General features: G+C 43.7%; 1 protein-coding gene and 1 non-coding gene across 5 annotated transcripts in view; both read left to right on the forward strand.

Moving 5' to 3' along the window:
• NUP214 (nucleoporin 214) overlaps positions 1 to 27,629 on the forward strand; it is an 89,270-nt gene that overhangs the window by 49,237 nt on the left and 12,404 nt on the right. For 3 of the 4 annotated variants that reach the window (XM_052647937.1, XM_052647939.1, XM_052647940.1), the window contains 5 exons: positions 291 to 369; positions 3,320 to 3,407; positions 5,539 to 5,600; positions 8,344 to 10,164; positions 11,924 to 11,994. In XM_052647937.1, the coding sequence (XP_052503897.1) occupies positions 291 to 369; positions 3,320 to 3,407; positions 5,539 to 5,600; positions 8,344 to 10,164; positions 11,924 to 11,994 (2,121 nt within the window). Of the gene's footprint in view, positions 1 to 290; positions 370 to 3,319; positions 3,408 to 5,538; positions 5,619 to 8,343; positions 10,165 to 11,923; positions 11,995 to 27,629 lie in introns of all 4 variants that reach the window. The other variant, XM_052647938.1, reaches the window with a different exon arrangement.
• Positions 17,659 to 17,791, forward strand: LOC128057097 (small nucleolar RNA SNORA48). The gene has a single exon (XR_008200278.1). It is a non-coding gene; the product is annotated as a small nucleolar RNA SNORA48 (small nucleolar RNA).

Consider the following 27,629-nt stretch of genomic DNA (forward strand, 5'->3'; position numbering starts at 1 on the left):
TGAGTTTCAAACACCCTGATGCCTTTCATGTGCTGAGCATCGCGTTAGGCACTGCGGGAGGAACTGCGGGCTCGGCAAGCAGGACCCTGTTTTCTTGTGCTTGTGGAGTATTCCCATCTCTGAGACGATATCACATTTAAACATATTGACCTAAGTTGAAACTGAAGAACAAAATTTAACTGAATAGAAGTGTTTGTGCTTGCTTATTTTAAATTATGTCATTATTTTACGTGTTCCTTTATTCCAAAGACTGTTTTGTGGGTCACGTAAATGTTTTCCTCCTATTACAGGGATCGCTGATAAATGCCTTAAAGCCGTCTGGGCCCCCACCAGCACCCAGTCCGTTGTCATCTGGTGATAAAGCTTCAGGTCAGTTTGCACTTTTGTTTTAGTGAAAATAAGAGGTGAAAGATATTTTCCACAGAGGAATTTAATTGTTCTAGATCACAAGGGCAGTTAATGTAAAATCACGTAAAGACATACTTGAAAAGCCTCAGGGGACGTAGAATCTCCAGGAAGTCAGTGTGCCCTTTGGCAGCTCTGTAGACTTCTGAAATAGGAGAGCAGTAGGAGAAAGCCTTCCTTTAAACATTTTTCCTAAAAAGAGGACCTGCCTTGTTGGATATCGAAGTTTTGAGAGAAGTAGATCCAAACGTTGAACTCTTATATCTTCTACTAAAGGGAAAGAAAAACTCTCTGGGTTTTTAAGGATAATTCAAAAGCCAGTAAAATATAGAAAGTAAAATGGATCCGTTACAATATACGATAATATGATAAATGGAGAGCCTCCCTGGTGGTTCAGATAGTAAAGAATTCACCTGCAATACGGAGACCTGGATTCGATCCCTGGGTTGGGAATATCCCCTGAAGGAGGGCATGGCAACCCACTCCAGTACTCTTGCCTGGAGAATCCCATGGACAGAGGAGCCTGGTGGGCTACAGTCCATGGGCTCGCAAAGTCAGACACGAATGAGCAACAAAGCATAGTGCACAATAAGTGGATGTAATCCAGTATTGAAAGACTGAGCTTCACATGCTTCCAACACTCAGGCCTCTTAACTGAAATTAATTTTTACAGTCACCATGAAGTGCTCTGACCAGGCATCCTTGCTGGCCTGAGCCCACCTGATGCAGAAGCGTGCCTGTGCATCCAGCCTAGTTGAATGCAGGCCTCTGCTGCTGGCTCCCTGTCAGAGCCCACTTCACTCGGCATGCGTCACTTTTTGCTGCAGGGCTCTTGTGCCACCCACAGCCCAGCATTCTCCCTGTGCTCTGAACTCCAGCTTTTATTTTGATTCATGCTCTCAAGTGGGTCTTTAAGCTAATAAATTCTGTCAGAGATGCTGAACTTCACACATGAGTAGCCTGCCTACCGTAATCTCTACATAGTCATGCTGTCATCCCAACTTCCTCTGTAGTCAGAAGCTTTCTCATTGGATACTGGGTTTATCCTCAGTAAATATTCCTTACACTCAGAAGAAAACCATTGTGTAGCCAATGCTCTATTCTAGAATTCAGACTAATGCACAGTTTTTATCGTATAAGCCTCCCATGAGAAGGCAGTATGTAGCGCTTCTCGACTAAGAGCTAAAACTTTAACTTAGAAGGGAAATTTTAGTGCAGTTGTCAAAGACTTTTGAATCATTTAGGATTCAAATTAAGAAGTTTGTTTCCATTTCTGGCTAATATTTTAGAAGAAAGTTTGAAAGGTTATATATCCTAACCTCTTTCAAGGATTTTATTGGAGAGTTTTTTGTCACTCTTGAAATTAAGAGTCAAGAACATCTCAGGGGCAGTTAGCATGACTTGGAAAGAAATTTCTAAGATTCATCATTCAATGATGATTCTGAAATATTCGCTCTCATTGCTAGATGTCCTTCTGTTTCTATTTGCCAGAAACAGACTTTTTTTGAGCAGGAAAATTTCTCTGAAAAACACTTTTTAAGAGTTTGCAAAAACTTCTAACGAAAACAAAAAGTCATCTCTGAAACCTCTATAGAATAATTCCCTTATTAATTAATAATGGAAACACCTTCATTGTTTTCCTGATTTTAAAACTGTTGCTGCTGCTACTGCTAAGTCACTTCAGTCATGTCCGACTCTGTGCAACCCCATAGACGGCAGCCCACCAGGCTCACCCGTCCCTGGGATTCTGCAGATAAGAACACTGGAGTGGGTTGCCATTTACAGGACCACAAAAAGTCTACCGTGTGGAACTGTATAATGTAGAAAATTTTGTAAGTTCCCTATTCCAGAGATAACAGCCCTCAAAGAACTGATGTGTCTTGGGGTTTGATGTATATCTATTGGTTTCTTTAAACAAAGATAGCCATATCCTGTATATACTGATCTGTAATCTGTCCCCTCTCCTCCCTCCCCCCAGGAAAATATCATGTTCATCTTTTCAGGTCTGGTACAAGTCTGCCTGTCTCATTTTAATCCCTTCGCTGTACAGTTGTACCCTGTTCAGTTTTTACCAATACTCTGCTGATAGTTCAGATTGTTCTTAACTTTTCAAAATTATAAGTAAGGCTGCATTAGACATCCTTGTCCGCATCACGTTGTATTATAGTAGTGTTTTAGATAATTTTGCAAATCTTTACTCCATACTCATGTAAACAGAAGATGCTTTTTCTTATTGTTTGGGTTGGTTTGATTTGGGCTTCTCGAGTGTAATTCCCCCAGCCCCCTTCTCCTTTTAGAAGGAGAGGGAGAGGTGGTGGGGAGAGTGTGGGTACTGCCCCAGCCTGTTAGTGAGCAGCCACAGTACACCAGATGTGGGGAGACGACGGACTACACTGTAACTCTCCACACTTCTCTGTGTGACAGCAGTCGTGTTACCTCTGTAATAAAAAATAAAGAAGCAGACCTGTTATTAACTAATAGTAATACAGGAAGTCTCTGGAAAAACAGACGCGGCGAGAAAGCAGCAGCCGGGAAGTCACTGCTCAGAGACGTTCCACACCACCTGCTTCCCCTTGGAGCTTCTTTTCCTTTGCTATATATCACATTTCATTAATTGCAGAATCTACTTTTAAAGCCTTAAATTTGACCTGCACTCCAGTTACTTTGATGTCTTTCCTGGAAAGGGTAAAGTGGCATGCCTTGGTTTGAAATTGACAGTTGACAGGGCCAGAGAGCCCATTCAGAGACCTTGAGCACGACCGAGTCCTCACTCTCCCCTTGACTGCTGACCTACAGGAAGCACGTGACCTGGGGCTGCGCTTTGCGTGGCACTACGCATTCAGTGCCACAGAGAATTAAACTAAAATGGTGTTTGGTTTTTTGTAATGCTCTTCTTTTTTTCCCATAATTCCAGGACCAGTGGCAACCAAGATAGAAACAGCTGTGACTTCTACCCCGTCTACTGTTGGGCAGTTCAGCAAGCCTTTCTCATTTTCATCAGGGTCAGTTATAAACTTAAATTTTGTGGCAGATCACAGAATCCTTATAGATTGCTTCTCCAAATCTTATAGTCAGCGGGTATACTTATATGAAACCAGAGTTCTTATCTCCACAGTGACACATTTAATGATAGTGGGAGTAGCTTAGTGTCCTAATGTAAATCTGTTTGTCCTTTTCGATTCAGTTTTATATGTGTTCTTACTGGCTTGTTTGTTTTGTTGTTTAGGATAAGCCTTGTTTGGGTAGTGGGTCTGTGGTTGCTCTAGTTTATCACACCGAGATCTTTTCATTCTGACACCATCTGGCGGCTGGGTGAGACCTTGGATTGGCTTCGCTGCCCCGAGAGGTCACATTATACTAGACTGCTGAGCAATCAAGACAGTGGCCATTTAAGAATTGGGGTTTTATATAGATGTGGGGAAGTCCATTTCTGTTTCATTTTTTTAAAAGTGATGATGTCTGTACTTGTCAAATTGAGTTATTTTTAAAAACAAAAGGGTCTTCTAACCCTCAGTCCAAAGGAAGTTCTTATTAACGTTGGAGGGGGCGTACCTTTTCACTATCCTGTGAACACTCATCATGAAACCTGTGAGAGTTGGCAGAGCATCTCTCTTCTTTGGGGTGGAGTTAGTCTCTGTGTGGCTGAGATAAATACTCATCCAAAGATTGTTTTCACCGTGAAGGGTTGCACATTCAGTTCCACTAGAAAAGCCTCTTAAGCTCTTCCAGTTTATGCTTTTGTAACTGGAATCACACTGACCACAATCTCTTTTCCCTGCTGTGAGTTTGTTTCTTGAATACCCTTCAGCCTAACACATTACGAGAAAGGAGGGTGTTAGAATAGAATTTTAAGGGGGAAATCATATATATTTTCCTGTAAATCATTAGTTTTCTACTCCCCAAAGGTAGTTTGGAGCACAGTTTTAGAGAGTAGGTCAGTTCCGGGAGCTACCGCATCTGTTAATTAATCTTTACTTCTGTGAACCTGATACTCTTCTTCCCGTCTTTAAAATAACCTACAGAGGTTTGGGTCATGGGTCAGTTGCTTACCTCTGTTACATCAAATTTCTTCAGGGTTGAGACAAAGAAAGTGATTTGTTTTCTTTTCTTTTTTTTTTTTAAGATGATAAAATATTTAACACATCTTAGGTGGTCTTGGACCATTTGATGAAGCCAGTGATGAGTTTAAAAAAAAAACCCAACTCTACTCTTTACTGTTACTTACTCTATTTGATATGCTCGGCTTTTTATCAGGTTGGCCAAAAAGTTCATTTGGGGTTTTCCATAACATCTTACAGAAACGCCCAAATGAACTTTTTGACCAATCCAACAGTTTTTAATTTGCTATTTGAACTTTTCTCAGAATGAGTACTCCATTCTGGCTCAACTGGTGCTGAGTTTTCTTCTTTGCTTATAGTGTCTTCACTCACAGGGTGAAGAAAATGTACAAAAAGAGAGGAGAAGATGAAAGGAATCAGATAGGTTTTTGAGGGACTTTTCCTGGTGGCCTAGTGGTTAGGGTACAGCTACAGCGCTTTCATTTCTGTGGGCTGTGTGCAGTGCCTGGTCGGAGAAGTGAGATCCCACAAGCCACTTGGTGCAACCAAAATTTTTTTTTTAAAGTTTCTGAACCAAATTTCCCAGCCGAGGACTAAGTGTTTTGTCCGAACAGCAGAGACAGTGGCTTCCATTTCATACTGTCTGTTGTCTCCCCCAGTGGCATGCGCTGTCCTGACGTGCTCCCTGGGTGGGTCATAGGCTCCTCCTCACCTAGCCCATCCCGTCCGCCTCACTAGGCGAGCCAACCCCTCCGGCCACCATCCCAAGGCACAGTCCTAGTGCTCCTTCACTTTCCTTGAAATAGGTCCCCACCCCCTCTACCATGGGAAGCCTGGCTGTTCCGCCAAGGCCTCCTCACTAGCTGCTTCCCTCTCACCTCACCCACACATCGCTCCCCCCCACACTCTGAGAGCTCTGCGCTGCTGCTTCAGAGGCAATGCGCTTGCTGATGTTTATCGATAGATTGCAAGTCCCTAGGGGTAGATTATGTGAATGGATTATAAATGTACTGTTAAAGGGCAGTGTTGTGCCTTAAGTCTGTTCATTTTTAACTTCTTTTCTTCCACCCCCTAGGACTGGCTTTAATTTTGGGATAGTCACACCAACACCATCTTCTAACTTCACTGCCACGCAAGGTACAGTCTCTGCATTGAGTCGCCTCACTTTCGTGTTTCCCTCTAAACAAGTGCAGGTTTGAGGGAGGCAGGTTGGTTGACATTTTACTTGCTGCTGCATTTTGCTTAAAGTATCTGCAGTGAACTTGGTGTTGATATTATGCATTAGAAATAGGCTGGATTTAAGAAACTGTGGGGAATGACTTTTGTCTTCATAGTTAAAAACTCAGAAAGGGTTTGCTTTTAGAAAGGCAAGGCTGTGCTTTAAATGTGAATGTTTACACGCAAATTAAAATTTCTTTCTCCATCTTTGTCATATGGTATTTAAAATTATATCAATTTTTAATAATCATAATATGTAGTGAAACTATATGTAACTTTGTTCTGTATTTTCCCAGTTTCCTGTAGAGTGTTATCATACTTTCATAATTTAAAAAAATTTTTTTAATGAAGTCAAAATTGTATCAGTTTGTAGGTTGAGATAGGCAATGGTAAAGAATCCACCTGCCAAGGCAGGAAACGCAAGAGATGCTGGTTCAATCCTTGGGTTGGGAAGATCCCTTGGAGGAGGAAATGGCAACCCACTCCAGTATTCTTGCCTGGGAAATTCCATTGACAGAGCCTGGTGGGCTGCAGTCCACGGAGTCCGACAGGCCTGAGTGACTGAACACACACACGCAGTACTGTAGAAAGGAAAGACTAAACTCGTGTTTCTTTCCTTGATAACCTATCGGGAGACACACTTGTCCCGCGCACGCTGGTGCAGATCTGCCAGCGTCTGTTGTTGTTTAGTCACTGAGTCGGGTCTGGCTCTTTTGCAGCCCCATGGACTGTAGCCTGCCAGACTCCTGCTGTCCATGGGGTTTTCTGGGAGTTGGTTGCCATTTCCTTTTCCTGGGGATTTTTCCAACCCAGGGATCGAACCTGAGTCTCTTGCATTGCAGGCAAATTCTTTATCACTGAGCCAGCTGGGACGCTCAGACCAACATCTACCAACATGTTTTTAATGTTTAATAGACTTTGAGGACCTGTCAGAAACCAGATGTATTTTTTAAGTGCCTTCAAGTTCTCAGTTCAAAGTAATTGAATTTACTTCTGTTTTAAAAAGAAAGCTTTTATTATAAAAGTGTTTATATTTTTTATTAAAGTAATATGTTCTAGAATTACACATTGTACCCTTAACCATTGCAGTTCTATTTCCTTTTGGGATTTTTTGCTTCTACCTTTTCATTTAACACAATCCTTGTGAGTTTTCCAGTATTAATGAGAGTCTTGTTTAAATGTCATTTTTAGTGGCTACATAATTTGTCTTGCAGATGTGCCCTAATTTATTTAACCATCCCCCTCGTGGACGGTTCAGGCTTTTTCCAGGTTTTCCTATAATAAATAAGACAATGACCATCTTTCAACTTTTCCTTCAGCATGTACTTTTATGAGTGCTTTTCTGTGTGTCAGCCCAAGTGATGAACATTTTTTGGTAAAAAAGGGATCTCTTAAAATCTGCTAGAGGGATATTCGGGAGCTGAAAGCATACCAGGCATCCTAAACCCAGTCTGTGTGCAGCACTTAAAAGGTTGTTGATTTCATTCTATTTTTTCTGTCTGGAGCAGTGATTCCTAAACGGTTCTGTCCACTTAGATGTGGCAGAATACCCTTGAGGCCCACTCCTCTCCCGAGTCTCACTTTCTAAAAGAAAAACAGCTCAATGGTATAAAAAGATTGGCAAGAACAAAATAATTGTCAGAAATCCTAAATGAAATACATTAGGAATAAAACACAACAGAAATTCCATAACCGTTTTCATTAATACTAGAACAGACAGCAATCCAAAATCACAAGCAACTCAGTACAACATCACTGATACAAAGAGGGGTTTCTGGAAGTTATCTGCAGATACCAGGGGCTTCACAGTGTTCCCAGGTGTTTGTGATAGCTAGACTTCTTAAAACCACATGGAGCTAAACACCTCAACAGGCACTTGCAACAGACCAGTTTCCATTTATAATATCAAATTTTAGTCTTCTTTGTTGACCACTTTTTTGACCAGGCCTTGTGAGTACTTTACCTACATTTTATTTCATCTTTGCAACAACTCTATGAGGTATAGCTATTATTATCTGTCTTCCAAATGGAGACACTGAAGCCCAGAGAAATCAATTAACTTTTCCAGAGTGGCACAGCCAGCAAGTGGCAGAGCCCTCAGCCTCAGCCCCTCATGTCCTTGCCCAGCAGACCACGCTGCCACTGTGAGAGCACTCCGTGAGGAGGGCACTAGGAAGTAGCCCTGAATTGTAGGTAAGAAAGATGACCTGTGGATTGACACTTTGTCCGTAGAAGCGAAAGAAAACCTACCATACGGAATCAATTCCTTGTCTTGTCAAGAAGAGGTCCATAGGCTAGCATGTGCTGAGAATGTTACTCCTGAGATACACACACGGGAGGAAATGTGCATGAGGTCTTTTTGTTTCTCTTGTGGACAACTAGGTTAACTTCAGGTACTCTAGATATAGGTGTATTTCTTGTGACTTAATGGTGATAAAAAGAACGTGCGTTCCTCTCACCTCATTGAGACGACTCAGTGCTCATGTTCCCACGGAGAAGCACACGTTCTGTCCCGCGCAAGGACAGTGCTGTCAGAACAGGCTGTCCTGATGAGGTCAAGGGAGGAGAGAGGCTCTGGCTTAGAGAAGTCAGTGAGGCTGGTGTCGGTCATATTTTGTGACACCCAACCCATCTCCTAATTTCTTTTTCTTGCCATTGTCAGCACCCCCCACCAAAGAGCCAAGCCAGCTCGATGCATTCTCCTTTGGCGGGGGAGGCAAGCCTTTCTATGAGACCGTTCCTGAAAGCTTACCTTCCTCAGGGACGATGACATCAGCTAGCACAGGAGCGGCTGGTGCCACGCCAGGAGAGTCCGCCCCGCACAGCAGCAGACCCGCAGCCCCTTCTGGAATCTCTCTCTCCACCCCTCCTAGCAAGCTGGAGGCGCCACCATCCAAGCTGGGCGAGCTGCTGTTCCCAAGCTCCCTGGCGGGAGAGACTCTGGGAAGTTTCTCAGGACTGCGGGTCGGCCAAGCAGACGAGCCCACCAAGCCAGCCAGCAAGGCATTGTCCCCAGGTGTGACCAGTGCCAATGCACAGCCCACCAAGACCCCCACCGCCCCCTCCGGGTTCGGTTCTCCCAGCCCTGCGGTGCTGGGGAAGCCCGCAGAGCCCCCCGAGACCACCTCTGCGGCCACCTCGGCAGCGGCACCAACAGCAGCAGCCAGCCCCAGCCCCAGCAGCTCCTCAACGGGCGTCTTTGGCAACCTGCCACTCACCAGTGCGGGCTCCTCTGGGGCTATCAGTTTTGGGGGCCTGTTTTTCAGTGGTAGCAAGACCAGCTTTTCATTCGGAGGCCAACCGACAAGCAGCACAGCACCCTCCTCCTCCCCGGCGTCCACTGCCACGCCCCTGCCCACGTCACTCCCCACCTTGTCGTTTGGCAGCCCCCTGAGCTCAGGGTCTGCCCCCACCCTGCCCACGGGCTCTGGTAAAAGCTCAGAAGCAGCTGTGTCATTGGCTCTGCCCGAGAAGCCAGGCAGTAATGAGGCCTCGACATCAACTGCCTCCCTCCTGGGGCAGCAGCCACCAACCCCGCTTCCCCAGGCTCCGCTTCAAACTCCCGACTCTGGGAAGAAAGAGCCTGCTCTCACCCAGCCTGCCATCAGCAGCCCTAGCACTGAAGCGGCCAGTACCAGTGTCCTGGTGCCTGCAGCTGAGGCTGCTCCAGCAGCCCCTGGGGTCCCAGACATCAAGACGGAAGCGCCGTCCCCAGGCCCCACCGTCTCTGTGCCTGGGCCAGCCACCATCTCGGCACCTGGATCCTCAAGCACCATCCCTGTGGCCCCAGAAACATCCAGACCTGCCACCACCTCCAGTGGTGTTTGCAGCGCTGCTCCAGGCCCAGCCACGGAGACCCCAGTGTTTGGGATGGCCACTTCTGACTCCTCTGTCTTCACTCAGCCTCCCGCTGCCAGTTCCAGCTCGGCTTTCAGCCAGCTCAGCAGCCACACAGCCAGCGCCCCCTCAGCGACCCCCATGTTTGGGCAGGTGGCCGCCAGCACCGCCCCCAGCCTGTTTGGGCAGCAGACGGGCAGCATGGCCAGCACAGCGGCCGCCGCGCCACAGGTCAGCAGCTCGGGGTTCGGCAGCCCTGCCTTTGGCACCTCCACCCCAGGGGTCTTCGGACAGCCGGGTTTTGGGCAGGCCCCGGCCTTCGGGCAGTCAACCAGCAGCCCCGCAAGCAGCTTTTCCTTCAGTCAGCCTGGGTTCAGCTCTGTGCCTGCTTTTGGTCAGTCCGTGTCCTCCACCCCTACATCCACCAGCGGGAATGTCTTCGGTGCCTCTTCGAGCACCAGTAGCTCCAGCTCCTTCTCATTTGGACAGTCGTCTACCAACAACGGAGGTGGGCTCTTTGGCCAGAACAACCCTCCTGCTTTTGGTCAGAGTCCTGGCTTTGGGCAGGGAGGCTCCGTGTTTGGTGGCACCTCGGCTGCCACCACAACAGCGTCATCCTCTGGCTTTAGCTTCTGTCAAGCTTCAGGTAAGAACTTACGGGAGATTTTTCCTTGGTTGTCCTCTGTATATGAAACATTTGCAACAAGTTTGCATTGCTTCGGAAATGAAAAGGAAGTGAGGGAAAACGAGATTCTGGAAAGTCTGTAAGAGGGCTTGGACACTGGCGGCCTTGGGCGTTTCTTTGGTCTAATCACTGGCTCCAGTCTTGCTTCTCCGCAAGTTCTCCACCAGAGTGCCAATTCCATGGGGGAGAAAAACAAGTTTAAAGACATGGCAAGTAATGAATGACTCATGAGTATGAAACGTTAAATTTGGAAGGTGTTTTAGAGGTCATAATGTCCAAAACTGTCAAGCCTGGAGGTGACTGGTCTAATGTCTTTCAGTGCCAGTGGTGGAACCAGACCTAGACTCCAGAGCTCCTCACCCTAGCCCTTTGTTAAATTGTCTTCTGACACCATCTTGTGTCCTAGAAGAGCAGATAGTGACATTTGAGAAGTTGGTGGTTTGTTTTTTTCTATTTTCAGTATAAGTTTTAAAAAATCTTTTAAGTTTTACAGTTTTTTAAAGTAAAATGTAATCCTCACTATTGCATGTCCCATCTTAGCAGCTGCTTTTACTCCAAAAACCAATAGATGGGACACTCCCAAAATCTTTTCTAATCTTCCTTTCTCCATGGTTATCTTATGAAAGGCATTTCTTTAGCAGTCAGGCTCAGAGGGTGAGGAGGTAATCAAAGGTCATTGATTTCTTGGTGGGCAGGGTTACAGATAACTGCTAGTTCATTCCTTTGATGATAATATATGTGAAGCTGGCTCATAATTTATTAGAAAGGAAGTCTATTCCTTCCTGTCTTCAATAACTATTTGCTGAACTCCCAGTTTGTTCCACTACAATATTAGATGCAAGACACAGTGATGCGAGATAGTTTTGAGATCCACCTAATGCCTTGTGCAGAGGCTGGTCAGCCTGTTTGAGTGATGGGAAGTGTGACAGGTTGGTCTAAACCACAGGCACAGAGAAGGTCTTGTGGGTCTTAAAAGAGAATAGGATATTTAACCCTATCTCTAGCGCATCTTTTGTTCTGCAGTCAAACTTGAGAATCCTTGTCTACAATCAAAACTATGTCAATACAACCGAGAACCTGTGAAAAACTCTTCCTTCCTGTGGTAACTAGGAGGGAAGATGCCTGCACAGCCTCCTCCAGCTGTGGTGGAGGTACTGAGGCCTGCCTGAGCTCCCCTACCTAGGCCGGTAGCAGGAATGGAGAATGGAACTCTTGCTGTCTAGCTCCTTGTCTGGGGCTCTTCTGCTACAATATATAGTTCTGCCTGGTTTCCCAGGCCCCGTTCAACCCAGCACCTAGAAGGAAGATAAACAGCTCTGCAAGAATCTGGCGCTGAGATTAGAGGAAACCAGAGAGTAGTCATACTCATGATATTAAGTCAGTCATTGGAAACGCTTCTTAGCAGCTATGAGTCTAAGGAAAAGCTACTCAGAGTCCTCACCCCCACCCCCTGGGGTTTAGTAGAGACAAGGATTCAGTCCCTGAGGCTTTGAGACTTTTTTTTTAACTGTTATAAAATTTTAGCAGTGAAAAAAAAGGTTTCAAAACTATTTGCCCGTAATTTTCTCCATTTCCTTGGTAGGGAAACAGATTTTACTCTTGAGATGATTTATTCTGAGGTACTTTCACATACCTGAATGGCATTTAAAAACCAAAAAACAAAACTTTGATGTATAGAAGTTTCATTCAAATTAAACTTCTGTTTTCTTTTATTTTATAGGTTTTGGGTCTAGCAATACTGGCTCTTTGTTCGGTCAAGCAGCCAGTACCAGTGGAGCAGTCTTCGGCCAGGTAATGTGGGTATCTGCCTCTCTTCGGGCCGACACGGTCAGTCCCATTTGCGTTGCTCCTGTATAGAGGGTGTAATGTGTTGTGTGTCCAGCAAACAACACTGAGGTTTTCAAGCTCTGCCTTCCGTAGCTTCCTTGGGGTCACAAAAGTCTCTGCTTCTGATCTGAGAGAATCACTCCAGTGTTGATCCTTGTTTGAAAGTCCTCTCAGCACTTTAAAGCACATTGCCTGATTTCTGTCAATCTTCTGCCTATTGTGAGGCCAGGGATTGGCATCTATGGCCCTTAAGCGAAATCTGCTCCTTGGCCCTTTTTTTTTTTAAGTGGTTGTTTAAACAATAATAAGAATATGCAACAGAAATTGTAAATGGCCCCTGTACTAAGCAACGTGTAGTCCAGGAGCTCCTTTTGGTGACCTGAGCTGTTTCCGTTTGTCTAGCTAGTGGTTATCTGTGTGCTGGGCCTGGTTTTTAGTGATGTACCCACATAGACTTAAAATCATTAGTGCTTGAATAAGCTAAGTGCTGTCATTATCCCCATTTGACAGATGAGAACACTGAGAACCCAAAGGGGTTAAATTTACTGTTATAAAAGCTAGCTGCTTTTACTTTTGTTTGTTTTTAAATATCTGTTTATGTGTTTGGTTGCTTCGGGTCTTAGTTGTGGCATGCAGGATCTTTAGTTGCAGCGTGCGGGACCTAGTTCCCTGACCAGGGATCGAACCTGGGCTCCCTGTGTTAGAAGTTCAGAGTCTTAGCTGCTGGACCACCAGGGAAGTCCCCAATCCAACCGCTTTTATTCATTTATTTGTAATTAATTGTTTTGTTTTTGGTTGCACTGGGTCTTTGTTGCTGCTCTTGGGCTACTCTAGTTGCAGTATGCAGGCTCCTCATTGCAGTGGCTTCCCTTGTTGCGGAGCACAGGTTCTAGATACACAGGCTCAGTAGTTGCAGCACATGAGCTTAGTTGCCCCCCTGGCATGTGGTATCTTCCCAGACCAGGGATCAAACCTGTGTCCCTGCATTGGCAGGCAGATGCTGCTTTTAGATCATAGTACCTTCACAAGGAGTCCTTCCGAAGAAAGATGCTCTGACATATTGGAAATGACTGACTTTCTAAAGGTAGAATTGACATTTGTCCAGAAGCTGGAGAAAGTGGTGGCCATGTTATATGCTTCTTCCAAGTCTTCAGTAGGAGATTTTCTTTTTCACCTTTCTCCTAAGAAGATGGGCTCTGCCCTAGTCAGTGATTCTTGACAGAAAGAAACAGAACTTCTGATTTTCAAGTTCCCCAGGGAAAACAGCTAAAAATAGCTAGATAAACCAAATAAACCATAGATTCGAAAGCACTTATAAGCTAACAAGGTATTTTACCACACCTTATTAGAGGCGAAATGGGAACCTGTAGAAGTGAGTGGAGTACAGAAGCCAGTTCTGCCCTGAGAGCATTACTAGTCTGAGAGCACTCGGACTTCCTGTGTTAACAACCCCAAAGGACAGAGGGGCAGGCTTCACTCACCCAGGCATGTGCAAAGTGGGAGGGCTGAAAGAGCCCCCGCCATGGTCCGCTGTGACTGCACCTCTCCGGTCTTGTCCTAAACACGCAGCCTGACCTGCTCCAGGGACGGCAGTGTCTCCAAGACGTCTTGCAGAACAGCACAGGCTACACTGAAGAAGAGTAACTCTAGGCCTCCGGTAATTTTTAAGGACATTGATTCCCACACGTAAATTCGTCACAGCAGGAAATAAGGAGCTATGATCAAGAGCCAGAACAAACATGAGACACACATTTTCAAAGACTCCCTAGAATATAAAACAGCTGTGTTTTACATGTTGCAAAGAAATAAAGGACAGACTTGAAAATACCAGTTAAGAATCAGAAATTACAAGAGTCATAGCAGCTTTGAAAAAGAAACGAATAGAACTTTGAGAAAACTGTTACAATTAAAATTTTAACTCAGCAGATCAGACCCAGCTGAAGAGAATAGTAATATACTAGATCACAGATCAGAGAACTTTCTCTGTGAAGGACCAGATAATAAACATTTTAGACTTTGAGAGCTACTTACTGCTTCTGTCGCAACTACTCAACTCCACCCTCGTGGCACAAAAGCAGCCAGAGGCTGCACAGGAGAGACTGAGCACGGTTACTTTCCCATGAAGCCTCATTTATAAAAGCAGGCGGCAGGCTAGATTCGGCCCGTGGGCTGGAGGTTGCGGACCCTTGAACTAGAAGGTCAGATTAAGTTATCTGGAATTCACCATGGAGAGCATAAAAGATGGAAAATACAAAAGAGAAAGCAAAAACGCTGAAAGAGGAAATCTAATGTACATTTAATCAGAAGGAGAAGAAAAAGAATGTATGATATTAGAAGAGAAAAAGATTTCTAAAACCAACAGCAAACAGTAACCCACAGATTCTGAAGTCCAGCATATACCAAGCAGAATGTATAAAAGGAAATTGAATCTAAGACCTGCCATAGTGAAACTGTGGAACTACCTATATAAAATATTAAAAGCACTCAGAAAAAGGACAGGTTCCCTTCAAGGCAGCAATGGTTGGACTAACAGCAGAGTTCTCGATGGTGGCAGTGAAAGCCAGACATAGCCCATCTACCCAGAATCTTTGAACCCAGCAAAAAAACATCTGTACATAATGAGGTGAAATCAAGACACTTTTCGGGCAGATCCTGAGAGGATATATGCCTAGCAGACCTGAAGGAAATTCTAAAGGATATTCTTCAGGCAGAAGGAAAATGTGACCTCACTAAAATTACTGCTTTCTTAATTTTGGGGTAAAACAAGCCATGAAATAGGAAAATTGTAGCCTATATAACCAACAGAGTAATCATATTCAGATATAAACAATACAAGTCAAAAGGAAAAAAGACAACTGCACCCCCACCAGAATGGCTAAAATTGAAGGGCTGGTGGTACCCCAGTACCTGGGAGGAAGCAGAGCAGCTATAATAGAAACACTCACAGCAGGAGTGAAGGTTCATAGAATCACTTTGGTATCAAAACTAGATACATGGAACACCTGTGTATCTACTCCAGATAAGCAGACTGTATCTACTCTAGATAAGTAACCTACAAAATCAGAATGGTGGTTAGTCTTAGGACATAAAAAGTGAGGGCTGGGAGAGCCACCCAAAGTACTAACAGTGTTTGATGTCTTAAATGTTGAACATCATAAACACTTCTATGCCAAAATTCATTGAGCTCGCTACATATAAGATTGGGACAGCGCAGAAGCACACTGGCTGCGACAGACTGCGGAAGACTTTACACATGGACATCACCAGATGGAAGAATATAATCAGATTGATTATATTCTTTGCAGCCAAAGATGGAGAAGCTCTATACAGGCAGCAAAAACAAGACCAGGAGCTGACTGTGGCTCAGATTATGAACTCCTTATTGCCAAATTCAGACTTAAATTGAAGAAAGTTGCCTAGTGGTTTCTAGGGAAAACCACTAGACCATTCAGGTATGACCTAACTCAAATCTCTTATGATTATACAGTGGAAGTGAGAAATAGATTTAAGGGACTAGATCTGATAGAGTGCCTGATGAACTATGGACGGAGATTTGTGACATTGTACAGGAGACAGGGACCAAGACCATCCCCATGGAAAAGAAATGCAAAAAAGTAAAATGGCTGTCTGAGGAGGTCTTACAAATAGCTGTGAAAAGAAGAGAAGTGAAAAGCAAAGGAGAAAAGGAAAGATATACCCATCTGAATGCAGAATTCCAAAGAATAGCAAGAAGAGATAAGAAAGGCTTCTCAGCGATCAATGCAAAGAAATACAGGAAAACAACAGAATGGGAAACACTAGAGATCTCTTCAAGAAACTTAGAGATACCAAGGGAACATTTCATGCAAAGATGGGCTCAATAAAGGACAGAAATTGTATGGACCTGACAGAAGCAGAAGTTATTAAGAAGAGGTGGCAAGAATACACAGAAGAACTGTACAAAAAAGATCTTCATGACCCATAATCACGATGGTATGATCACTCGCCTAGAGCCAGACATCCTGGAATGTGAAGTCAAGTGGGCCTTAGAAAGCATCACTATGAACAAAGCTAGTGGAGGTGATGGAATTCCAGTGGAGCTATTTCAAATCCTGAAAGATGATGCTGTGAAAGTGCTGCACTCAATATGCCAGCAAATTTGGAAAACTCAGCAGAGGCCACACGACTGGAAAAGGTCAGTTTTCATTCCAATCCCAAAGAAAGGCAATGTCAAAGAACGCTCAAACTACCACACAATTGCACTTATCTCACACGCTAGTAAAGTAATGCTCAAAATTCTCCAACCCAGGCTTCAGCAATACGTGAACCATGAACTTCCAGATGTTCAAGCTGGTTTTAGAAAAGGCAGAGGAACCAGAGATCAAATTGCCAACATCTGCTGGGCCATCGAAAAACCAAGAGAGTTCCAGAAAAACATCTATTTCTGCTTTATTGACTATGCCAACGCCTTTGACTGTGTGGATCACAATAAACTGTGGACAATTCTGAAAGAGATGGGAATACCAGACCACCTGACCTGCCTCTTCAGAAACCTATATGCAGGTCAGGAAGCAACAGTTAGAACTGGACATGGAACAACAGACTGGATCCAAATAGGGAAAGGAGTACGTCAAGGCTGTATATTGTCACCCTGCTTATTGAACTTCTGTGCAGAGTACATCATGAGAAACACTGGGCTGGAAGAAGCACAAGCTGGAATCAAGATTGCCGGGAGAAATATCAATAACCTCAGATATGCAGATGACACTACTCTTATGGCAGAAAGTGAAGAGGAACTAAAAAGCCTCTTGATGAAAGTGAAAGTGGAGAGTGAAAAAGTTGGCTTAAAGCTCAACATTCAGAAAACGAAGATCATGGCATCTGGTCCCATCACTTCATGGGAAATAGATGAGGAAACAGTGGAAACAGTATCAGATTTTATTTTGGGGGGGCTCCCAAATCACTGCAGATGGTGACTGCAGCCATGAAATTAAGAGACGCTTACTCCTTGGAAGGAAAGTTATGACCAACCTAGATAACATATTCAAAAGCAGAGACATGACTTTGCCAACAAAAGTCCGTCTAGTCAAGGCTATGGTTTTTCCTGTGGTCATGTATGGATGTGAGAGTTGGACTGTGAAGAGCTGAGAGCCAAAGAATTGATGCTTTTGAACTGTGGTGTTGGAGAAGACTCTTGAGAGTCCCTTGGACTGCAAGGAGATCCAACCAGTCCATTCTGAAGGAGATCAGCCCTGGGTGTTCATTGGAAGGACTGATGCTAAAGCTGAAACTCCAGTAGTTTGGCCACCTCATGCGAAGAGTTGACTCATTGGAAAAGACTGATCCCGGGAGGGATTGGGGGCAGGAGGAGAAGGGGATGACAGAGGATAAGATGGCTGGATGGCATCACTGACTCGATGGACATAAGTTTGGGTGAACTCCGGGAGCTGGTGATGGACAGGGAGGCGTGGCATGCTGCGATTCATGGGGTCGCAAAGATTCAGACACGACTGAGCGACTGGACTGAACTGAACTGAACACATAAGATTTGTGAACTCAATAGAAAATGGACGAGAGACTTCTTAAAAAAGGATAGTGTTAGTTACACAACTTTGTGGAATGTACTTAATGCCTAAATTATACATGGAAAATGCTTAAAATGGTGCACTCTACCTGGTTGGTGGTGCCTGTCTCATACCAGCCAGGGACAGAGCAACTCCTTGTTTATCTGAGCTTGGCTTTTGGCTTGTGCCCATGCCTGCTGCATGCCCTGAACAGATAGGAGAGGGGAAGCTTAAAGTGATAAGTTTTATATACATTTTACCACAGTATAGAAAAAGAAAAAATATTTTTGAAAAAGGATAGCCAGAGGACCGTAAGTATATTCAACTGAATTAGTAACACAAACTAAAACCTCAAAGAGAGACCCTCCTGGAAGACAGCACACATTTTAAAGCCCAGCAATACTGAATGCCAGCGAGCATGCAAAGCAGCGGAACTCACATGTGCTCTTAGTCGGTGCACGTTGGCACCATCGCCTGGGAAAATAGTCTGGGATGATCGGGTAAAGCCCTGCAGTTCCACTCCTAGTTTGTTCTGTAGAGAAACTCATCTGTGCACTGGGATACAGTGTTATAAAAACTAGAGCCTGGAAGCAACTCAAATGGTTATGGATATACCATTGGGCAGATGAACTCAGATTATCCTGTAATAGAATGTTACCACATGGTGAAATATGGTTGCGAAAATGAACACATTAGAGCCGCATGGGTGATTTTCACAGGCCTAAGTTTTTTTTCTCTCCCACAGGCACAGTTTGAGCCAAGAGATTTAAAGCCCATACTGTGATAAACTCCATAATGCTTACTCCCCCCACCCCACCACGAGTTCATGTTCTTTCACAGAAATTAGGTTTCCCATTGGAAAGGCTGGAAATTCAAATCAGTTTTGTTTTGTTTTGTTTTTCTATCATGGCCAGGGGCCTTATCTGTTATAGTCATTACTGTATCCCCAGTGCTTCAGACTATGGGTAGCACAAGACGAGTGTTGTAAAAATGAATGAATTTTCAGGTCATAGGGGTATTCTCAGAAGAATTTAAGGATACAAGGTAGATTCTGGCCAGGATATAGAACTTCATTTTCTTTATAAGTCCAAGAAAAATCCAGTTAGTATGACTATCACACTGGTTTTATGAATGTTAGAATTATTTAGTGCTGTTTAATCAATTACCTCCAAATATAGTAGCATTCTCTGGAGATTGGCTTGGTGGTTATTTCCCACCTTAACTGGAACTCATGGCTACAGCATCTTCATGTGGCTTCTCTATGTGGCCTGGGCTTCCTTACAGCATGGTGGCTGGATTCCAAGGAAGACTATTCCAAGAAAAAGGGAGCCATACAGAAGCTATCCTCAAAAGTTGCAAGCATCATTTATACTGCATCTTCTTATGCAAGGCTGTGTCACAGAGTCCCACCAAGCTCAAGGGGAGGGGACTAAACTTCACCTCTTGCTCTAGAAGAGCATTTAGGTCTGGAAATATTACTGTGACCATCTTTGGAAAATATACTCTGTCATATGGCCTTTCGAGGCATGGCAGAGAGCCTGTTGACTTGATTTCTAGAGAGGGGAGTTAGTTGTAGGTGACCTTGATAGTACAGCAGCCTTTGGGAGTAACTGTCAGGACTGGGTTTGGAAGAGTGGAAGACAGGCCTTGCTGAAGGAAGAATACTGGCTGGAGAAGAAGCCAGAGGAAGATCTTGGTAACAATGAGGGCAAACGAAAGACCAATAAACACACGAAAGGTAATCAGTAGTATTAGAAGCGTTAGGAAAATGAAAATCAAAACCACAATGAGGCACCACTCCACATCCACTAGGAAGGCTATAATTTAAAAGCAAACCAAAGAATAACATACATTGACAAAGATATGAAGAGACTGGAACCCTCATGTATTTCTGGTTGAAACGGAAAATGGTACAGCAGTTATGTAAAACAGGTTCCTCAAAAAGCTAAACATGCAACTGTCATCAGTTCAGTTCAGTCACTCAGTCGTGTCCGACTCTTTGCAACCCCATGGACTGCAGCATGCCAGGCCTCCCCATCCATCACCAACTCCCGGAGTTTACTCAAACTCATGTCTGTTGAGTCGGTGATGCCATCCAACTATCTCATCCTCTGTCGTCCCCTTCTCCTCCTGCCCTCAATCTTTCCCAACATCAGGGTCTTTTCAGACGAGTCAGTTCTTCGCGTCAGATGGCCAAAATATTGGAATTTCAGCTTCAACATCAGTCCTTCCAATGAACACTCAGGACTGATCTCTATAGTCCAACTCTGTCATATGAGCCAGAAATGGTGCTCAGACACTTGTTCCTCAATGCTCACTGAAGCATTATTCACAATAGCCAAAAGACGGAAACAGCTCAGTGTTCATCAGTAGGTGATTGGGTAACCAAAATATGGTATATTCATACAGTGGAATATTATTCGGACTTCAAAATGAATGAAGTTGTTCTTCACATCACATCACAGATAGATAAATTGTGAATACATTATGTTAAGTAAAATTAACCATAGATAAAAGGACAAATATTATATGGTTCCACTTATATAAAATATTTAGAATAGGTAAATCCATAGAGCTGGAAAGTAGATCAGAGTATACCAGGGGCTAGGGGAAGGAGGGACCAGGGAGTGAGTTAGTGGTTATAGAATTTCAGTTATGTGATGAAAGAATTTTGGAAATAGTATTAATTGTTTCATAACATTGTGAACATAATTAATTCCATTCAGCTGTATATGAGAAAATATGTCATATATATTTTACCACAGTTTTTAAAACTTAGATGTAATATACCATAACCATTGAATTTTATACTTTAAATCAGTGAGTTGTGTAGTACGTGCATTATATCCCAATAAAGTCCTTTAAAAAAGACTGGAGTCTGAAAGACTAGCAGGTTCAATGTAAAACTGCTCTACTCACCCCTCCCACCCTTTGCTAAGAGTAAAGAAGTGAAGCAGAAAGAACTTGCAGTCTTGCATCCTCCTGCTCCCTAGAACTGTTTAATCCAAGGATGACACTGCAACTCAGCTGCCTCCTGGCTCCAGGCTCCAGCACGTACACAACAAACAACCCAGATCCTAAGCAAAGACAGTGCTGGGCTTACCTGGGGTGAATTCATTCTAAATCTGTGAACCATTAGCTCCTCACTTTAGGACAGAGATGAAAAGAGTGGTCTCTCACTCTCTGGGGAAATTATTAGCAGTCTTCAGTCACCACAACACTGTTCTTCTATGTTAAGTCCACTGTACCTAACAAACAAATTCTGTAACATATAAAGAGGTAAAACAAAAACAGGGACCTGCCGTCATATTTTAGAAATCAGCAAAAAAATAATAATAATAAAATAATAATCTACAGATGATCCACGTATTGGAACAAGCAGGTATAATAACTATTGTGCTCAGGTATTTACAGGAAAATAAAAGAATGGTTGAATAATGAATCTCAGCAGAGAAATGGAAATTACGAAAACAGTCAATTCGTATCTGAAGTTTCAGTACAGTATCCAAAATGATTCGTTTAACAGCAGAGGGAATACTGCAGGAGAACAATGAACTTGAAAACATGTCAGTAGAAACTACCTGAAATGAAGCTTCAGTCCAGTTCAGTCGCTCAGTCGGGTCCGACTCCTTGTGACCCCCATGAATCGCAGCACACCAGGCCTCCCTGTCCATCACCATCTCATGGAGTTCACTCAGATTCATGTCCATCGAGTCGGTGATACTGTCCAGCCATCTCATCCTCTGTTGTCCCCTTTTCTTCCTGCCCCCAATCCCTCCCAGCATCAGAGTCTTTTCCAATGAGTCAACTCTTCGCATGAGGTGGCCAAACTACTGGAATTTCAGCTTTAATATCATTCCTTCCAAAGAAATCCCAGGGCTGATCTCCTTCAGAATGGACTGGTTGGATCTCCTTGCAGTCCAAGGGACTCTCAAGAGTCTTCTCCAATACCACAGTTCAAAAGCATCAATTCTTTGGCACTCAGCTTTCTTCACAGTCCAATTCTCACATCCATACATGACCACTGGTAAAACCATAGCCTTGACTAGACAGACCTTTGTTGGCAAAGTCATGTCTCTGCTTTTGAATATGCTATCTAGGTTGGTCATAACTTTCCTTCCAAGGAGTAAGCGTCTCTTAATTTCATGGCTGCAGTCACCATCTGCAGTGATTTGGGAGTCCCAAAAAAGAAAGTCTGACACTGTTTTCACTGTTTCCCCATCTATTTCCCATGAAGTGATGGGACCAGATGCCATGATCTTCGTTTTCTGAATGTTGAGCTTTAAGTCAGCTTTTTCACTCTCCACTTTCACTTTCATCAAGAGGCTTTTTAGTTCCTCTTCACTTTCTGCCATAAGAGTAGTGTCATCTGCATATCTGAGGTTATTTTTTTTTTTTTAATTTTTTTTAATTTTAAAATCTTTAATTCTTACATGTGTTCCCAAATATCTGAGGTTATTGATATTTCTCCTGGCAATCTTGATTCCAGCTTGTGCTTCTTCCAGCCCAGCATTTCTCATGATGTACTCTGCATATAAGTTAAATAAGCAGGGTGACAATATACAGCCTTGACGTACTCCTTTCCCTATTTGGATCCAGTCTGTTGTTCCATGTCCAGTTCTAACTGTTGCCTCCTGACCTGCATATAGGTTTCTGAAGAGGCAGGTCAGGTGGTCTGGTATTCCCATCTCTTTCAGAATTGTCCACAGTTTATTGTGATCCACACAGTCAAAGGCGTTGGCATAGTCAATAAAGCAGAAATAGATGTTTTTCTGGAACTCTTGGTTTTTCGATGGCCCAGCAGATGTTGGCAATTTGATCTCTGGTTCCTCTGCCTTTTCTAAAACCAGCTTGAACATCTGGAAGTTCATGGTTCACGTATTACTGAAGCCTGGGTTGGAGAATTTTGAGCATTACTTTACTAGCGTGTGAGATGAGTGCAATTGTGTGGTAGTTTGAGCATTCTTTGGCATTGCCTTTCTTTGGGATTGGAATGAAAACTGACCTTTTCCAGTCGTGTGGCCTCTGCTGAGTTTTCCAAATTTGCTGGCATATTGAGTGCAGCACTTTCACAGCATCATCTTTCAGGATTTGAAATAGCTCCACTGGAATTCCATCACCTCCACTAGCTTTGTTCATAGTGATGCTTTCTAAGGCCCACTTGACTTCACATTCCAGGATGTGGCTCTAGGCGAGTGATCACACCATCGTGATTATCTTGGTCGTGAAGCTTAGGGAGATGGAAAAAAAGACTGGACAGAACATTCGTAACCTGTACAACAGTGTAAGGCAATTCAGCAATGTGTCATCAAGAGTCCTGGAAGGAGAGGAGACAGAATGGGAGAGAAGAAAATTTTTTGAAGAGACAATGGCCAAGCTTTTTTTATTTTGTTGAAAAGCTGGAACCCACAAATGCAATAAGCTCTGTGACCCTGAAACAGAGTAAATATCAGAAAACCACCCTTGAACACATTTAGTTAAACTTCTGAAAACCAAATACAAAAAGAAAACTTTTAAAGCAGCTAAAGAAAAAAAGACTGATGACATAAAGAGAAATAATGTATTGTGCAGTTAATAACAAGGTATTAAATATATGACAACCATAGCAAAAAAGCAAAAAAGAGTTTGCTACCTTGGAGTAAATCAGTGCTGCTCAACTGGTGTCTATTTCCATCCCCAAAGGAATTTCACAGTCACAGTGTCTGGAGACTTGTTTGAGCATCATGAGTGGGGCTACTACTGTAGTCATTTAGCCAGGGATGCTGCTGGACATTCTGTAGCCCTCCAAAGAATTATGTGGCCAAAAATGTCAATAATGTCACTGTGAAGGAACAATTAGAAAGACAGAGATTTTTTTAGAACACAAAACACAAACCATAAAAGAAGAAATTGAAAAGTTTTTTGAGGTTTAGTCACTAAGGTGTGTCCGACTCTTTGCGACCCCTTGGACTGTAGCACGGCAGGCTTCCCTGTCTTTCACCGTCTCCTGAATTTGCTCAAACTCATGTCCATTGAGTTAGTGATGCTATCCAGCCACTTCATCCTCTACAGCCCCTTCTCCTTTTTCCCTTACTCTTTCCCAGTATTGGGGTCTTTTCCAGTGAATCGACTCTTAGCATCAGGTGGCCGAAGTATTGAAGCTTCAGCTTCATCATCAGTCCTTCCAGTGAGTATTCAGGGTTGAATTCCTTTAGGATTGACTGGTTTGATCTCCTTGTTGTCCAAGGGACTCTAAAGAGTCTTCTCCAGCACCACAATTTGAAAGCACCAATTTTTTGGTGCTCTACCTTCTTTATGGTCCAACTCCTACATCCATACATGACTACTGGAAAAACCATAGCTTTGACTATATGGACCTTTGTCAGCAAGGTGATGTCTCTGCTCTGTAGGGGGTCCATCGAGTCCTGAAGCCTTGCTTATCAGATCTCTTCCGCATGACCTTGTCATGGGTGGGATCTCCTGTGGTGGCTCCCGGCAGGAGATCAGTCCTGGGTGTTCATTGGAAGGACTGATGCTGAAGCTGAAACTCCAATACTTTGGCCACCTCATGCGAAGAGCTGACTCATTTGAAAAGATCCTGATGCTGGGAAAGATTGAGGGAAGGAGGAAAAAGGGACAACAGAGGATGAGATGGTTGGATGGCATCACCCACTCAATGGACATGGGTTTGGGTGGACTCTGGGAGTTGGTGATGGACAGGGAGGCCTGGCATGCTGTGGTTCATGGGGTTGCAAAGAGTGGGACATGACTGAGCAACTGAACTGAACTGAAGAACCAGCCAGACCAAACGTGGACAAGATGTAGAACAACTTGATCTCTTAATGCACTGCTGGTGGGAATGTAAAATGGTGGGATCACTTTGGAAAACCATTTGGCAATTTCTCAGTAAGTTAAATATACACTAATTTTTATGGTTAGCAATTCTAGGTGTTTACCCAAAGGAAATGAAAGTATATGTTCACAGGCAGACTGGTGTCAGAATGTTGCTAGCTTTATGATAGCCCAGATGTTCATCATTAGGAGAATAGTAGACCCTGTCATCCTCACACAATGGAATACTACTCAACAGTAAAAAGGGAGGGACAAGGCCTGCAGCCACATGGATGGACCTCAGGAGCATATGTTGGTTCTAGCCAGGTCAGTTAGGCAAGAAAATGAAAGAAAGGTATCCAGAGTGGAAGGGAAGAAGTAAAACTATATATGTTCAGATAATATCATATATAGAGAAATCCCAAAGGAATCCACTAAAGGACTGCTAGAAGTAATAAATGAGTCCAGCGAGTTTGTAGGATGCAAGGTCAACGTATAAAATTTTAATTGTATTTATATACATTTGCAACACACCATCCAAAAATGAAGTTGAAATTAAGAAAACAATTCTATTTCCAGTATCACAAAAAGGAGTAAAATATCAGAAACAGTCAGAAGCACAAAACTCTGAATACGAGAAAACACTATTTCAAGAAATAAAAAATGATCAAAATAAATGGAAGGACATCTTATATTTATGGATTGAAAGATTTAGTGTTGTTAAAATGGCAGTAGAGAACCAGGACTGGGAAAACTAACATTCACGCAGGAATTCAGTAATGAGTAAGAAAGACAAAAGTGGCTGTGTCCATAGAGCTTACCTTTGATGGGACGTGGGGGGATCAGTCTTTAAGAGTTTAATTTCAGATAATTTTAAGCACTACGAGGAGAGGAACTTCTCTGGTAGTCCAGCGGTTAAGACTCCACACTTCCTATGTGGAGGGTGCAGGTTCAGTCCCTGGTCGAGGAACTAAGATCCCACATGCCATGTGGCGTGGCCAAAAAAAAAAGCCAAAAGAGTACTGTGAAGAGAACAAGATGATGTGGTAGTGTTCAGGGAAGCTTACTTAGGTCCAATAGTCCGGAAATGCCTTTCTGAGAAAGTCTCATAAATCTCTTTTTTTACATTTGTTTCTTTGATTTAGGATCAAGGCAGGTTCATTCACTGAGACTGGTTGATAGGTCTCTTCAGGGTCTTTGATTGCCCTTCCATGTCTGTCCTCCTTTTCTTTTTCCTCAGAATACAGCTGTTGAACACAGCAGGTTGTTGGTCCTGTTAAGATCGCACACTCCTGTTCTGATTGCATCCCGGTGGTGTAGCTTCTGATTAACTTGTTCCTCTGTCCCTTCCTGTGAAATGGTGCTTGGGTCTGGAGGCCGGATGAAATTCTCAGGGTTTTTGGCAATTTTTAAATTCTGGATCTTGAACACTGACTCCCTCTTTAATGGTGTAAATGTACTGTTAGTTTTTTAGTTGTGGTAAGTTTTTTACGGTTTCTGTTTTGGAGCTTTACACAGTGGATGGGATGATAAGATGTCTGCTTCATACTAATCAAGGATCGGGGGCAGAACATCGGGCTATGGGTGATGCTCAGCTGGCTGTGAGTCATGGGTGAAGCTAGGTGGTGAGTACGTGGGTTCGTTGTGCCCCTCAGTAGGTACTTTCGAGATCTTCCATAATTTAAAGTTCTTAAAACTATTATTATTTACTCTAATTAAAATGAATGGGCTATTCTAACCCACTTCTGAGGATGTAGTTTAACTGTCAATTCACATTCACTTCAGTGAAGTGTTACCCACTTCTACTCATTTCTACAGATAGCCATTATTTTTTAAATCATATTTTTTAAAATAGAGTGAACCATCTGAAGTTGCTGGGGTTTGTGGGGCTTTTTGTTGTGGTTTTTTTTTTCCTTTCCTATAGGGCAAAAAACGGTCTATCTATTGGCCATTTTCCTGTTTCAGCTGGATCCATGGAAGTCAGCTGAGAAACCTGGTATTCTCTGTTTTCCACACACATGCATATTTGTCATGTCTTCATTCCTTTGAAAGTCAGTTCACTAGTTATCAAAGCCTGTGCTCTTATGATTGGATTTCATTCCAAGTTTTAAAAATCAGTCATCATTAAATGGGTGTAGTAAACAGTTTCTGTTGTTTTTAAAGAAGTTTAAAGGGGCAGGGGTGGGGGGGCGGGAGACAAGCAAGTACCTTAAGTAGGTTGCCCTCAGATAAAAATGAGCCTGTCCTGTTCAAGGCACGAAAGAAGGCGGGGGATAAAGGGTGATGCTGAGAGATGGACGGGGCCAAAGCGCGTAGTTTCTTTTCAGAGTTTGTAAGCAGGAGCAGAGCGACTTGACTGCTGTCTTCAAGTGTTCTTCTAGCTGCTGTGTGAGCAGGGTCACAGGGGAGCAGCACGCCGGTGGCCCCTTCCTGCGGTCCAGTCCTGGTCGGGCAGTTCAGACTGCGGGCGGCGACTGCATCCCCCCAGCGCAGGGGCCCGCTGGGAGCCTGTCTCAGGGACCGCCCGCTAGAGGTCTGGCTTCTTTGGGGGATTAAATGATTGCGTGTAAAGACCTTAGGAAAGTGCCTGCACAGAGCAAGTGCTCAGTCGCTGGCTGGTGGTTGTTGAAATACCAGCAACCATTTCTGAGCATGTCAGCTACATTTGAGGCACTTTTCTAAAGGGCACTACATTTCCAGCTGATTTATGTCACCCAGTGTTGGGAGGTGAGTAGTTTATTTTCCCCATCTTACAGAAGAGGGACTTCGGCACCTCTCCACCTACGCACCCCTCCAGAAGGGGGCTCCTGTTAGGTTCCTGCGCACAGCAGCCCATCTCTACTGGCCCACTGTATTCTTCGTTACGAGCCAGCGAGTAACGTATCTAACTAGTGTTAATGGCCCCTCAAATCTAGCACCCGTCTTCCTTAAAGAGCTAGTTCCTCAGCAGAAGTACGTGTGGTGCTGGGTCCAGCTCTGTGTCCGCAGGCGCCTACATTAGCAGCACCTTCAGGGTGTGAGATTTGCAGATTTGGACAGGACTCAGCTGTGGTCGTCATTTCAACAATGGAGCTAATTTAAGCTTATTTCTGCAGCACTGGGAAAGTCATTATGAAATAGAAGTGCACAAATTGGGAGAAAAGACTGTGTAAATCACTGATAGTCGGTTGCTGATGAGTTCAGCCAAACACAGGATGAATGAAAATAAGTGATGCCCATCATAACCTAGAAATGTATTTAAACCTT

Source organism: Budorcas taxicolor, chromosome 11 (genome assembly GCF_023091745.1).
Source record: "Budorcas taxicolor isolate Tak-1 chromosome 11, Takin1.1, whole genome shotgun sequence".
NCBI classification, from domain to species: Eukaryota; Metazoa; Chordata; class Mammalia; order Artiodactyla; family Bovidae; genus Budorcas; species Budorcas taxicolor.